The following is a 14,698-nucleotide window of genomic DNA, read 5'->3' as shown; positions in this document are numbered from 1 at the left end:
CACCAATTTCTCCTCTTTTGAAGTTTGAAAATAGTTTCAAAACGACCAGAATAAAGCTCTCTACTGGCATTAGGATTTGTCTCCTTGGATTTGTAGCATTGCAGGAGAGTGTTATCGATTAATCTTCGTATTCCAAAACGGAATCCTGTAACCGAAGTGCTCCTTGGGATCACGGATCTCACTGCCGATTCCATTCTAGCCATTGACCACCCTTTGTTGGGAGCTATTCCACTTATAAGTAATTATAAGTCCTGCTTTTCTTTGAACTACTAGTTTAAAGAAACGAGTTTGATTCTGTGATTTAATCCCAAGTCCGATCGATGGGCATGTTAATTCCAATCGAGAACTGAGATCTTGCGTTTGTGAAAAACAACTTTTTTAACTCTACTCTACTTACAATCCGCGAAAAGTGTGCGACACTTTTCCCAAACAGTAATGGTCCTTTTGCAACAAAAGTAATTTTATTTTTCAAATTCGATTTTTATGCGAAAAATTAATTATTTTTTAAGCTGCTTAGTGATTCGAAGACTTTTTGTCTCAACTTTGTAATTCAAAGTTTGTAAACATTTTATTTCTATGTGTTTTTAAAGCTTATTTTAACTGATTGAAATATTATAAGATTACATTCAATTTTGTTGATCAGCAAAAAGAAATATGATAAAAGCGAGAAAAACTGACCACTATTTGCGAAATTTGGTATACTACATCTAGTTACAGGTACGAAAAACTCTGCATACTCACTTGGTCGTCTAGCAGAACTTTTACTGAAATAATACTAGGTTGCTCACTTTCCCAACCTTCGCTAGAGTTTAAAGTTCGGGGCTGGGACAAGTTCAACTGCTAATTTCGCATCCGAAACATCGCCCGCTCACGACCGGTTTGAAATATCATCGCATCGCTTGCTGTCTGAGCGGAAAACATCGCCACTGACAGCGTATGCAGCAAATAGAGAGGAATGTTTACAGTGTTTACAAAATAGCTCCGAAAATGACCTTCGAAGAAGATTTAATTGCAAAAGTTCGTGCAAATGAAGTCCTGTACAATGTGAAAAATGTAAACTACCGAAGGAAAACCGATAAAGATCGGCTCTGGCAACAGATAGCGTATGAATTAAACTCAACAGGTACACACGCTGCCGTACGGATTGGCCGTTTTTATCCCAACACCACTTCGGGTCTCTGCACCTTATCGTTACGTGCACGGGTAACACAAATCGTTTGCTTTCAGTGGATGCTTGCAAGCGTCGATGGAAGAGTTTGCGGGACAAGTACATCAAGCTGAGCCGGGTGGAACATTCGGCAAGAGGAACGTCCGATGAGGAACACCCCAAGAAGTGGCGATACTACGACAGCTTGACATTTCTCCAGGGATGCAAAGCAACACTGTTAGTAATCGAATCTTCCCAACACACATACAGTTACGAGTCAATATGATATACTCTTTCCACAGCACTACCAACCAATTCCTAGAAAATATGTACCTCAGCGAGGATCGATTTATAGACATCAAATGTGAACATCCGCTAGCTCGACCTTTCGGACGCGATGAAACCACGGTTACCGGTACTGTGACCCCGCTCAGTCCCGGAATCGTATCAGCAGATCGATTCACATTAACCGAAACCCGTGGACTAACAACGGGGACACACGATCTCTCCAGTGGTGCCAGCAGTGGTAGCCGCAAGCGCGAACTAGATCTCATCGAATCGGAGTGCATCAAAATCATCCGCTCGGCGGCAGAAGCAGTGCAAATGGAAGCCAGTGCCAATATTCGCCGAAGCAGCACACAACTGCTCTTTGAAGCACTGGCTCAGCGGATCGATGAGGCGAATCTACCGGCCAGCCGACTCAATGCCATCCAGACAGCAGTCACCAATCTGGTGTATTCGTCCTTATGAGCGGCTCTTTCTAAAGGATATTCAAAACCAAACAAGGGGTAACATTCTGTTTTGCAATCAAAGAAAAAATGATGCAATGTGAGAGATAAGGTGGTACACATAAACGAATTGGAAACGTTGAATAATTTAACTATTTAAAAATCTTTGAGAAGAAACAGTTCAAGCAGGTCAAGCACAAGATGCATTGGGGATGGGTTTTTTTGGTCCCCGAACCATAAAAACGCTGTAAATTATAGTGCACTCTTTGGCTATGGACATCGGAAGCTGAACCGCCGCAAAAGGTTTTTGATAAGTAAGGCTTTTTAGGGTAGGATCTCTCTGAGGATTAGGAAGCACACTCATTTTTGGAAAAATACAAATTCTAAAGGCCGCAGGTCAGGAAAAATTTCAAAGAATCAAAGATTCAGGTTCACATAAGTGTTCCTGAAATGTTCTCACTTTGAAATCGCTTTGTGAAAACCTGATGCATGCCACAAGGTAACAGAGAGAAAGGTAAAGTCGCTAATTTTGAACTTTTTACCAGTTCAAAGTCGATTTGAACTGTTTGAAAATTTCCGTGGCCCGGGGCCCTTAACGTTTATAGTATTATTGGTTTTGTTTTCCTTCGACCGAATGAATTCAGCAAACGCAAAATAGAACAAGATTGCTTGTGGGAAAATGCAAATGCAAAGGGCGTTGTGGCTTCCATTTACTTACTTATTCGCATAGTACAGCAGCACCCCGTTGCAACAATCTACGATATGTAACGAATACTAAAAGGCAATAATAAAGCGTATGTTTCATGTGCTTTTAAATCGCGTAAATTTCTCTTCAAAAAAGCTTCCAACACGCTACTATTTTCGGTTAGCTTTGTTATTGATCTGTATAGCCCAATCGGTAAATTTTATTCTCACAATTTCCAATTCCCCCTCTCAACCGAAGCAGCTGATCGTACCTTAACCATTTTCCCACAATCGAGAACAAAACTGCTGCATGAGCATGTCACTCATTATCAGACGAAAACACCGTAGCAAACATTGCACAAAAGAGTTTCCCTCTTCTTGGAGTGATTGCCGATCATGGATCGTATCTAACGGTCAGACTGTTCTTACCTTACACATTAAGCATGGTGCGTTGTTTTAGTATCCTTTGCTCCGTCGTGATAGCATGTTAGTGTATTGTAATTTGTACTTAATCCGTTTTAAGTTTGTTTGTTTGCTTTTCTTCTTCCATTCACTATTCCTGCTGCCTTTGCACGGTGCGAGTTTTTACTAGTACAGTATAGTACACACACACGCACACTCAGTATTAGTTTGATTATTTGACAAATACAATTTTAAAAGTGTTGTGGTTAGATTTTTGATGTTTTCGTTTACGCTGCATTTTACGGCAGTCGATGATGTTGTAATAGCGGTTTGAACATTACGACTCATTCATCTCAATGCACCAGTACACTCGGATACCGGTATCCAGGAAAATAGCATACCTTTCCAAAAGAAAACCTAACAACCAACATAATAAAAATAACACAATACACAAAAATCTTTCTTATACTTCGTCCTTTACTGTAAAGTATGGATAACGACCTTCTCGACTCAAAATCTAAAACGAAAATTGTTCCCTGATACCTCATCTACGCCATCATAAATCATATCACCATCGTGATGATCTTCTTTTGGCTTTCGAAATATCGTTCATCCTTCACATTTTAGCCACTAAACCGTCCGAAAATACTACTCATTATCATATCAAATCTAGCTATAATCTCCTCCACAGGACACCAATCTGGAAAGGAAACGCCAGTTCCATGCGCCAAACGGTCGGGAACGTTCTGTGGATCATCCGCGCGTGATCTCATCCTCGGTTCTATCATAATCGAATATCACACACAGAGTCAAAGCTCGGCAGATTCATTGAACTACCAATCTTGCGCTAACTATACGTTGTTCGCCTTATACTTTTACCCTCATACTACAATGCTTACAAGTGGTGTCGGGAAACAATAAGAGTCCGATAGTATAAGTAGATGTAACGGAACCATAGCGACTGTAACTGAACACACCCGCCGATATGCAGCATCATCTCATCGTTTGTTTCACTCTTGTTTTATGGTCAGGATGTTTCAGGGAAACTATTTCAGGGGGCTTTTAAGGTGATAGTACACTCTACTTCTTTTGGAAAATGTTCCTTTAGAGTATTTATGATATTATACTCGATTACCAAGTAACATCCCCCATTTAAGTCATGTCGTTATCAAAGGTGGTGGATAAAAAACCTCATTATAACACAAAAACGTTTCGTCCAAGTGGAACGCAATTTGAATTATTGTTGAAATGTCCACACATCTATTTCTGTTTTCTTTTCATACCGTACCTGCCATGGCCGAGAAATAACAACTTTTACTTCCACACCTCACAAGATGTACCATCCGAAAGACTTGTTTAATGTAATGTAAAATTGCAACCGGAAAACGACTGAATATGCATGAGCATTATACTTATGGCAAGGTTAGTGTCACGTTTTTACCATCAAAAGCCAACATTTTTCAAGCCGGTAGAATGTACTACCCCCTTAAAATACACGTAGACCCTCGGAATTTCGACGCTTTCTCATGTATCCTTAATTTCGTCCTGAGGGCTTTAGACGGTTTCCCACACATTTGTTGTAGTTTTTGGAAATGTTGTTTTCAGAAAGAATTTAACACAATAATTTTATCAAACACAAGCTTAAAATTTCTTAAAAATTAGCTCAAAATATGCAAAAATTAAAGAAATTCTTGAAATTAATTTTAACCGTTTTCAATTTACATTTTTGTCCATCCCTACCTGTTTCTACAAAACAATTATTGTAAGAGTAAAACAGGTGTTTCGAAACGTACTCAACAATATTTGGGAACCAAACCAAAAACCGTGCGATAGAAATAAAAATATTTTAGAATACATGGGAAATTTTCAAAAAACCTCGGGAGGAAAACAAAAATTGTATTGGAAAGCATAAAAAATCATACCCTGTAAAACGAGTGCATCATGTTACGTTACTAATTTGTTCAAAGTTACATTGAAGACGAAAGGTAAAATAATATTAATCACAATTTGCCGATCCGTAGCATAAGCGCTCTCCAATTCACGAAACCACCAATAGTATATTGAATTTTCCTCAAACACGATAAATATGCAGGTATATATGTAGGTATAGGAAGAAAAATGAAGTTTTGTTTTTGTTTTGTTCAGCAAAAGGGGTACGTTTTTCTAATTGCTAATTCTATGTCCGAAAATAACGGTCAAATTTTACATTTTTGACTCGTCTCTCAATCCCTTCCCATAGGGTGATACTGTGTTGACTGTGTGTGTGTGTGAATTTGTGTGCGTGTGCATTGCAGAAAAAACGTGCAGATTTTGAAATACATTTTCCTACTACAATGCTATCTAACTTAAAACAGATAGGTGCGCACAGGTGCGATTGTTTTCCTTTTTTTTTTTTTTGTAAAAATTACAGTATCACACACCGTTTTGTATAGAAGTGTTTTAGAAAAGAGCGTGTTTGCTCACAATCCATCCAGCACGAGCGACAGCAACCGTCACCGTGTGGGATTAATTTGCAATCCAGCACAATAATAATGTCCTTGTCCTTCTATCAAGTCTGGTGCCGTACAATTTGAAGTAAGCCCCTAGCTAGCCTTTTAGTTTAAGTATTGTTCCACTATCTAGTCGTTTGTATATACTTTTCGTACAGAATTCCGAATTGAAACGTTTGTCATTGCATAGCATCGCATTCACCGCCGGGAGTCCAGGACTAGGTTGCTCCGTTTTAATCCATAGCTAAAATTTCAATTTTTATCCTCCTCTTCTTATCCCTAACGAGCCAAAGTTGCTAACGTTCTAAAGTTCACATACAAAGACGAAAGGAACTGTACAGTGTGAGATAAACAAACTCGTCAAATCAAACGACGAACGATACAGTTAAATAGCTTCTAATTTTACCCCTCTTCAAATTCTTCAACAATACAGCGAATAAAAAAAACTATATAAAATACGAACAAATAGCAGGGCGTTACATACATTTTACCTTCCATTCACTCGGTAAGATTGGTGTTACACACATTTTACTCTGCATTCTACACCCGACTACCTGCCTGCCACTCTTCCTTTCACTTCTTATACATAAGACTTACCAGTGAAACGAAACGATCGTACCAGTCGACAAATCTTAGCTTCATCAGTCGCAGGTTTACAAACTCAATCTGATTCAGGCGCAACAGACTCTCGCCAATCATTTCCTTCGCTTTGTCGGTGCTGCTGTCCACGTGCTCCTGCAGGAAGCTCTGTATCATGTCCTTGAACGTTTGCGGAAAACAGCAAATCACCGTAAACATTGCCTTGTACCAATCGCTCGTGTTATTCCAATCGATCTTCTGTCCGATCGTCATGTCCAGCATCAGCTTTAGAAGCGATTGTAGCAGCTGTGACACTAACGATTCTCTATTATTGTGCAGCCGAACCACCTGTGCAAAGGCTTCGATAAATTCGACGCACTTTAGCTCCACCTCAGACGTGAACGAGGTTAGTCCAAGTTCAACCGAGGCGACGAGCTGCTTCAGGAAATCGGGATGTAACGCTGGCACCTACAAAAAGCGAAATTAAAACATAATTAAGCCCGCTTGCATGTGTGAGCGATTGGATGTCCTTTTTCCGACTCCTACTTACCACATGAGGTTTGGAATCCACAAAAGATGTAATTGTGATGTAGTACTGATAGCATAGCTCCGGGTATCGAATCAAATCGGACGTTATCAGTGGCACAATGTTTGTTAGTCCGAAGATACAAACGTCCGACGCTTGCTGCAGCGTTTCCTCATCATTTCCCACCCGGCTAGCGCTGATTCCATGAATTAGTTTCAAAATGAGGATCAAATCTTGTGGATCACGTTCATTGTTGGTGGGATCGAGCGAAATACGGTTGCTGTTGTTCTTCACGTACACACCGATCACATCCATACCGTACTGATGTAGTGCCCCACGCACTTCCTTCACTTCGGCCGAACGTTCCAGTTCGTTCAACAACTCTAGTACCAACTCGACAATAACCTGAGTACATAGAGAAAAAGCGTTAGTTATTAACTCCGGATTCAACTCCAAAATGCCCATCGGAAAGGATTACTGCAGAGTTTACTGGGAATTTAACTTTGGATCTTCTGCCTCTGCTGGTTAAAGTTCCCCAGTTAATCAGGAGTAATCTCCGGATTGTGTCTTGGAGTTGGAAAAATACGACTCCGAGGAAAACGCGGTTTTACTCATCACTAGCTTCCGTACGTACCGTGTCGTTCTTGTAGACGCTCATAAACGTGCTTAGCTGTTTACAGATCGGCTCAATTTCGGTAAACAGTGCCATAATCAGATTGTCATACGCTCCCTCCACACAACCGATCGTTTCTTCCAGCACCTCGATCACCTTCTGCTTAAACTGCTCGCTTTGATGTACATGGGCGTTCTGCTGCAGGGTGCTCTGCAGTAAATTAAACTTTTCCTTCGTTCCCTGTACAATGCGCATGATGTACTCCATGCGTACTTCCTCGCCCTCTATACTACCGCCGATCGTAACAAACCCGCGGAGCAGCTTTCGCTTCACCGTCATGGGAAGCTCGAAGCTTTTCAAATCACATATCGAACGGAAGTATTCGGAATTGAAGATGGTTTGGGCACGGTATCGGTTTCGTTGCAGTGCCAGCAGGAGCTCGATCGTTTCCTCCATTACGGCCGGTTCCGCCCGCAGATGTTGCGCGTTTAGGCAGATCTTGTTCAGCAGATAGTTGATCACCCATAGCGCCCCAGCCGTACCAACACCGAACGCGTTCGAGAAGATATGCGTTGCGGACGGTTCGTAGCTGGACATCACGTAAGTTCCGCACCAGTGTCGCAGAAACCACATCGTGGTCGCACTCAGCTCCGGACTTAGAAACTGGTACATGCGTACCTCAATCGCCGTCTTCTCCAGCTCGCACAATCGAAAACCGGCTGCCATCAGCCGAATTACCGGATCCACGTTCGATTCCGCGTTCGGTATCTCCTGGATGTCCTGGTTCGGTGAGGCCAACAGTTTCAAACTGTTCGTCACATCCGTAGCACCTGCGTCAACCTGCTGCTTGCAGTATGTCAGTATCGGTTCCGGTATCATCGGTGTTTCACCGACCGATTCCATCGCTATCACGTGTCCACTGATCAGCAGCAACCAGTGCAAGTCTTCGAACAAATTCTCCAAATTTACCCCATCGGAAATGGAGAGCGATTGTGATGCGTGCAGCATATGCAGATGGGTGCCCAGCTTGCGCGTCCGATCTTCTAGCAGCTTTGCTAACAATCCGAGCGCATGTTGCAGAATTTGCCGCCCAAAAAATCCCATAACGGTCAACTGTTCCTTGAACCGTTCCCGATCCGATTCCTCTATATCGGTAATTTCATTATCACCGCCGTCCCCATCCCGGCCCGTGCCCCGAATGCCCTGCGGAGGAGCCAGATGGCACTGGACGTACTTTTCGAACATTTGCATGATGTAGGGAAGCATCGGTTCGATCGGGTAGTTTCGTTTATCGTCAAAAAATGCCAACCATATGCCAAGCATGTTGCTCAGCGCATCCACGTAGAGCGCTTCGTCAGGGGCAACCGATTCTTCCGCTGCCGATTGTTCGAAGAATTTCATCGTCAGCGTAAAGCACTGTTGCATGGACGCATCGAAAAGGGAGTTTGGGAGCATCTTTAGCATGTCCGTGGGCAAAAATTGAAACAGTTTGCGAAGGATAAGCGAAAAACTGTACGCTTCCTTGTCTTTGATTTCGATACTGAAAGAGGAATTGAAGAATTATTATCAAAGTGGAAGAGAGAGAGAGAGACAGCTGAAAACTGATTGCGCTTACTTGGTCATGAGTGATAGAAAGTGTGTCAAATAGTTTGCCAGATAGGTCATACTTTCGTCGATGTTTTCCGTGATGATGGGTCCTCGCAGGGTAGATAGCTGCAGGATGCAGGTGAGCGCTTTCGGCTGCAAATCCTCTATTTCGCGCAACTTCCAGTAAGTGTGAAAGAACACCTCCAACACCTTCGGGTCAAAGATTACACTTTTCCACTGTGCCTGCAGCCGAAGTGGAGGAGCGTGCAGTGCCTTCGTTACCGTTTCCGACGTGTCAATGATGCTTTTGGACAGTGAGTGTCGCACGCGGACGTTCCGCAGATTGGGCAGCAGAAAGCCCCAGGTCAGAACTGTCTCCATCACGGTAAGCAGTTGCTTAAACAGATACATCTGCATCGTGTTGGATGTGTCGAAGCTATTCACGATAGCTACCATCGCTTGCAGCGTCATACAGAACGTTTTCAGCAGATCGGAATCTTCAAACTGTTTCTTCGCTTTAAAGTGCTCCAGCGTGTTAAGCCCTGTATCATCCGAACGGACGATGTTGCAATGCTCTTCCAAAATGGCCAGCATAATGCTGCAGCTAAGAATTTGTTGTTTCAATTCACTCGACGTCAGCATTTTGCGGGTTTCTTCCAAAATCTGGCCACGCTCCACGCCATGATCTTCTAGGCTGGCACGTTTGATCATAATAGCCACCACCTGGAGCAGCTTGTCCCGTATGAACACCGGAACATCGCGCTGGATGACGTAGTTCAGCAGGTACTGACGTAACGAGGCCCGGTCCTGTTCGGCAATAAATTTCCATTCCCCAACCACGGTTTTCTTCAGCACATCGGCCGCCTCGAACAGTACCAAATCGACGGACGACTTTTCCAGGATCGCTTGGCACAGCGCATATGGAGTTTTCGTTTTTCGGAAGGTAGTAAAAATTTGCTCCGATTCCTGGCGCTGCTGATTTGTGATGGAATTTGGCGGGGCCTAGCATGTGGCAAAAGGAGAGAAAGAGAGAAAAAAGCACGAAAACACGTAAATTATTACTACCAACGCTCAGTCCGTATCGGCTGGAAGGACCAAACCCGAACACAGGTTACACGGTGCAAAAGAGATGCAATCAAAACAAAGAAATGTTTGCTTGGATGAAGAATGCAAAGGACTCCCGGGATTGGGATTTGGGGGTGCTGGGCGGAGCAAGCAAAACAACGTACTATCGATTTTCTTTGCGCCGAGCAGACCCCATAACAACACGCACCGCGCACGCATTCCAAGGTCCTCGGGGCTGTTCCTTTGTTATTCCTTGCCACCCGCCCCTCTTTTTCACCACCATCCTCTTTCTATGTGTCCTCTTTTAAGGGACGGTTGACTAGCAGCTCGGTATTTACGATTTTCACCTACCATAATAATGTGGGCCGCCGTTTCGAGATTCTTTAGATATGTTTCGTCCATCGTTGTTGCAGTGATTTTTCGCTTTGCATCAAGATTTGGGCGAGGATTTTATTCATACGACGTGGTGTTTGTGTGTGTGTGCATGTGTGTCCCGCCCGAAGATCCTCCCGCGATGGTCGTTCGTCGTAACTTTTTACTCAATGCAAACCAACTTTTTACACTAAAATTCGGCAAACGACTTCACGGACGGACTGAAAACAGTAAACGCGAAAAACGACTCACGAACCTGTGCGTGACTTTTCACACGAAACAAACAACGGATCTTGCACGCCTCGGGGAAAATTGTCTTCGGTCGATCACGACAAAGACGAGCAACCTATGGAAACCCGTCGTGGGGTTCGTGTACGCACACCCCGAATCGCGCGACTGTTGCTTCTACACGGCACCCGGGAATTCACGCTACGATTCCCGTTCCTTTGCACACTTCACTAACAGTCCCAGTGGCTCACACAACTTCTGGGAGATGAATTTACATAGCAAATGTTTATATTTTCTCACTTCGTCACAGATTTCACCTACCGGCAGGTGTTGATTTTGTTGAAAATGAACAACGAAAAGGTTGCCACACAATTCACAGTCGTTCAAACATTCCGAAAAACTGGTTGACGTTTGCGGTTCGTGGCGAAGGAGGAGACAATATATTATAACTGGGGGGAATTCAATTTTTAGTACAAAATTAATGAGAAATATTGAGAATCTATTTTTTTTCTTCTGCTTTTAAACCACAATAACCCAATTTTCTGATATGTAGTGCCAAAAACTTCTCACATGTATATTGGAAATTTTCAACTTCACGACTTGCTCGAAACTGTCAAATACGCACTGACGAACCTGGTGACACGAACATTTGCATTGAGCCCAAGGTTTATGTAGGTGATTTTCCACGGCCATGGTAGAAATCAATTGAATTCTTATGAGTTGTGGAAAAGATTTTTGGTTTGTAACATCATATTCTTGTTCTATTTCTTTTCTGTTTCAAATTGAGAGCTTTTTATTTACGAAAAACAAATTTTCCTTTGAACAGTACATCGAACATCCAGTACAACCTGGCGAAAATCTATATGAAGCTTGGTCATCGGGCGAAAATGAGCAAAGGCGCAAAAAAACGTATAAAAGCAACAAACGTTATTTCCGGTGCACTTTACTATTTGTGATATTTTATGATAATTTGACAGTACTACAAGTTTATGGTGTAAATAATACTTCCTTTGGGCTGGGTAGGACTTTAATAAGGTGCTTGGTGAGCAACCTCAACGCGTGTTACGCAAAGGGAGAATTAAAGTGAAGAACGATTTAGAGTGAACAAGTTATTTTTGTTATTATGAGCGGATTGTACAAACTAGGAATAGTTGATCGGACGGATTCCCCCGTACGCTGAACAGAGTATCCACAAATTTGGTACGTATTTTAACAATCATGATTTTTGTTTGGTTGAAATGCGTTAGTTTAATAATATACTTACAAATGCTTGGTGGTAGTAATAATTAAAGTGATGCAGTCTGAAGAAAAACGTGTTGCCGCTTTAGATGCACAAATCGGAATGAATATATTTCAGTGTTGCCAATACAAAGGAAGGAAATACAGTGGAGTCCACGATGGTGGCAAATGTCAAACATTGCAGGGTTTGCTATCCTAACACGCCCACTCAAACATTGCAATTACTAAACTTCTGCCTAATTCTTGCAATCCTAACTAGCCCGCTTAAACTTTTCGCTCGGACAATCCAAGACTATCGCGTAATCTCTTGAAAGCTGGCGCAGGAAGACCCTTCGTTAATACATCCGCTTCTTGCTTTTCTGTTGGAACATAATCTATCTCAATGTTACCCTTTTCTAGCAGTTCTCGCACATAAAAATGTTTTACATCGATATGCTTCATACGTCCTGAATCCTTCTGGTTTTTAATAATCTTGATAGTGGACTGATTGTCCTCATGAAAACATACTGGATGATTTACATTCAATCCTAAATCTTTCAAAATTCGTATCAACCACTGACTGTGACGTACAGCACCGCATAGAGCTACCAACTCTGCCTCTGTTGATGACAAAGATACTGTCGCTTGTTTCTTTGTATTCCAACTTATGGTTGCTCCAAACATTTTGAAAAGTGCACCAGATACAGAACGACGATCGACAATATCACTTGCCCAATCCGCATCTGAGTATACTTCTAACATTGGTGCATCATTATTTCCGCAATAGATTAAACCATAGTCTAATGTACCTTTCACGTAGCGTAGAATGCGACGCAAATGTGCCCAATGTTCGTCAGTGGGACATGCCTGAAACTGACTAAAATAGTTTGCAGCAACAGCTAAATCCGGTCTAGTTGTTAACGCTACATACATCACGCAACCTACGAGTTCACGATATGGATGAGTAGTCCTGTTACATTCATTTCCCTTTTGTAATTTGAGTCTATGCTCAATAGGCGTGGCGATCGGTCGGCAATCTTCCATTCCAAAACGACAAAGTAAGCTCTCCAAATATCTACGTTGAGAGATTCGCATAATCTTCTTGTCAGAACTTCTTTCTATTTTCATGCCTAGAAAATTTCCAACTTCGCCTACATCTGTCATTTGAAATTCTTTCGCCAGACAAGCCTTTACTATTTTCACCCTCTTCTCTGATGAGCTAACTATCAAGACATCATCTACGTAGATGAGAATAATCTCTAGTATTTCGCCAGAGCCACGAGTATACAAACAAAGATCATTTACGCTTCTAATGAAACCAAGTCTTCTCACAAACTCATCAAATCGTTCGTTCCATTTCCGCGACGCTTGTTTTAAACCGTAAAGAGAACGATTCAGACGGCATACCAAACCTTCACCTTTTTCGAACCCTTCTGGCTGTTCCATGTACATCTCTTCTGTCAATCTGCCATTTAAAAACGCGGTCTTAACATCCATTTGACCTACATACATGTCTTTTCGATTTGCCAGAGCAAGAACCACACGAATAGTATCCAGATGAGCTACCGGTGAATATGTCTCGGTATAGTCAAAACCTTGTTTTTGACTGAATCCTCTGGCAACCAACCTGGCTTTGTATCTAGGTTGCTGCCCGTCGTCGCCAGGTTTCACTTTGAAAACCCATTTGCACGATACGATGTTTCGGCCTGCTGGCAGCTTTGTCAGCGTCCAAGTATTATTCTTCTCCAAAGAATCGATCTCTTCTTGCAACGCTTGCTGCCACAACGTCCGGTCATCTCGTTCGTTAATCTCCGACAGCGATGTAGGTGTATCTTCCACGTAGGATAGAGCATTCAAAGCAAAGTTCGCATCAACCTCATAATCTTGATGCCATACAGGAGCACTGCGTTGTCGAACTGGTCTGGTATCTGGTAAATTTTCATTTGTTTCTTCTTCACCAGTCTCATACTGCCCTTCGCTTGCATTGCTCTCCTGATCGACGACATCCACTATGTCCTGATCGTAGTTGCTTTTTGCTGGTTCAGTCTGCTCTTTTCCTAAAACAATAAAATCGTTTTCGTTATAATGTGTCGAAAACTCACCCCTTTTGCTGTCTTCTATAGCCTCCATTTCGGAAAAGTCAACATCTCGCCTTACAACGATTGATCTCGTTTTTGGATTCCATACTCTGTAGCCAGTAGGTGCATATCCGACGAATGTTCCTTTCCAAGCTTTTGCGTCCATCTTTTTGCGGATCTCTTTCGGTATGTGCACGAAAACCGAACATCCGAAAACACGTAGCAATGACACGTCAGGCTTTTTGTTTTCCCATATTTCAGCTGGAGTTTTATCACCGTCGTTCGATCTTGTCGGGCATCGATTAACCACATATCCAGCTGTCTCTATCGCTTGCACCCAAAACTGTTTATCAATCTTCGCATCTTCTAACATCGATCTGGCACGTTCAACTAATGTCCGATTCATTCTCTCACTAGTACCGTTCTGTTCGGGGGTATGTGGCACTGTATATTGGATCTCAATCCCTTTCTGACGACAAAACTGCTCAAAAGCACGACTTTTGTATTCTCCACCATTATCACACCTCAAACGCGATATTTTTGTTGAGAATTTAGCCGTCACTAACGCTTCATACACCTTGAAGTACTCCAGAACCTCGTCCTTACTTTTCATTACATATATCATGACGAAATGACTGTAATCGTCTATAAACGTCACAAAATAGCGCTCGCCGTTTCGTCCAGTAGGAGTGATTGGTCCACACACGTCCGAATGAATTAATTCCAATACTCTCGATGAACGCTTTCCTTCGAATGTCGAAAAAGATTGACGCGTCTGTTTGCCGACAATGCACGTTTCACACACCGTAACAGTTTTGTCCTTGTTGTCTAAATCCACAGAATCTAAACCTTTCACCAAATCATTCCTAATCAACTGCTCAAGCTGTCGGTTGTTCAAATGGCCGAATCTACGATGCCACAGATCTAGATTTTTCTTGATTCGACCGCAAGCCACCAACGATTTGTTCTCGTTATTATTTTC

At 42.4% G+C, this 14,698-nt stretch overlaps 2 protein-coding genes across 2 annotated transcripts; one reads left to right on the top strand and one right to left on the bottom strand.

Moving 5' to 3' along the window:
- Positions 1 to 930: 930 nt before the first annotated feature.
- On the top strand, positions 931 to 1,899 carry LOC126556268 (uncharacterized). Its single transcript, XM_050211505.1, has 3 exons — positions 931 to 1,123; positions 1,228 to 1,384; positions 1,450 to 1,899. The coding sequence occupies exons 1-3, from the start codon at positions 937 to 939 to the stop codon at positions 1,895 to 1,897; spliced, it is 792 nt and encodes a 263-aa protein (XP_050067462.1). The 5' UTR covers positions 931 to 936; the 3' UTR covers positions 1,898 to 1,899.
- Positions 1,900 to 6,020: 4,121 nt separating this feature from the next.
- Positions 6,021 to 10,356, bottom strand: LOC126568782 (exportin-4-like). Its single transcript, XM_050225409.1, has 5 exons — positions 10,172 to 10,356; positions 8,784 to 9,757; positions 7,190 to 8,708; positions 6,580 to 6,960; positions 6,021 to 6,497 (listed from the first exon to the last, which is right to left on the bottom strand). Exons 1-5 carry the CDS (start codon positions 10,220 to 10,222, stop codon positions 6,024 to 6,026), a joined length of 3,399 nt encoding a protein of 1,132 aa, XP_050081366.1. The 5' UTR covers positions 10,223 to 10,356; the 3' UTR covers positions 6,021 to 6,023.
- Between the last annotated feature and the right edge of the window lie 4,342 nt (positions 10,357 to 14,698).

Source organism: Anopheles maculipalpis, chromosome 2RL (genome assembly GCF_943734695.1).
Source record: "Anopheles maculipalpis chromosome 2RL, idAnoMacuDA_375_x, whole genome shotgun sequence".
NCBI classification, from domain to species: domain Eukaryota; kingdom Metazoa; phylum Arthropoda; class Insecta; order Diptera; family Culicidae; genus Anopheles; species Anopheles maculipalpis.
Note: the sequence above shows the minus strand (reverse complement) of the source record. Positions and strands in the feature narration are given on the sequence as shown.

Excerpts from the sequence above, each read along its gene's own strand:
- LOC126556268 (XM_050211505.1), top strand. The coding sequence starts at position 937 with ATGCAGCAAATAGAGAGGAATGTTTACAGTGTTTACAAAATAGCTCCG. Across the intron at positions 1,124-1,227 it reads GTATGAATTAAACTCAACAG|TGGATGCTTGCAAGCGTCGA; the intron begins GTACACACGCTG and ends GTTTGCTTTCAG. Across the intron at positions 1,385-1,449 it reads CAGGGATGCAAAGCAACACT|CACTACCAACCAATTCCTAG; the intron begins GTTAGTAATCGA and ends CTCTTTCCACAG.
- LOC126568782 (XM_050225409.1), bottom strand. The coding sequence starts at position 10,222 with ATGGACGAAACATATCTAAAGAATCTCGAAACGGCGGCCCACATTATT. Across the intron at positions 9,758-10,171 it reads CGGCGGCCCACATTATTATG|GCCCCGCCAAATTCCATCAC; the intron begins GTAGGTGAAAAT and ends GCCACATGCTAG. Across the intron at positions 6,961-7,189 it reads GCGTCTACAAGAACGACACG|GTTATTGTCGAGTTGGTACT; the intron begins GTACGTACGGAA and ends CTATGTACTCAG.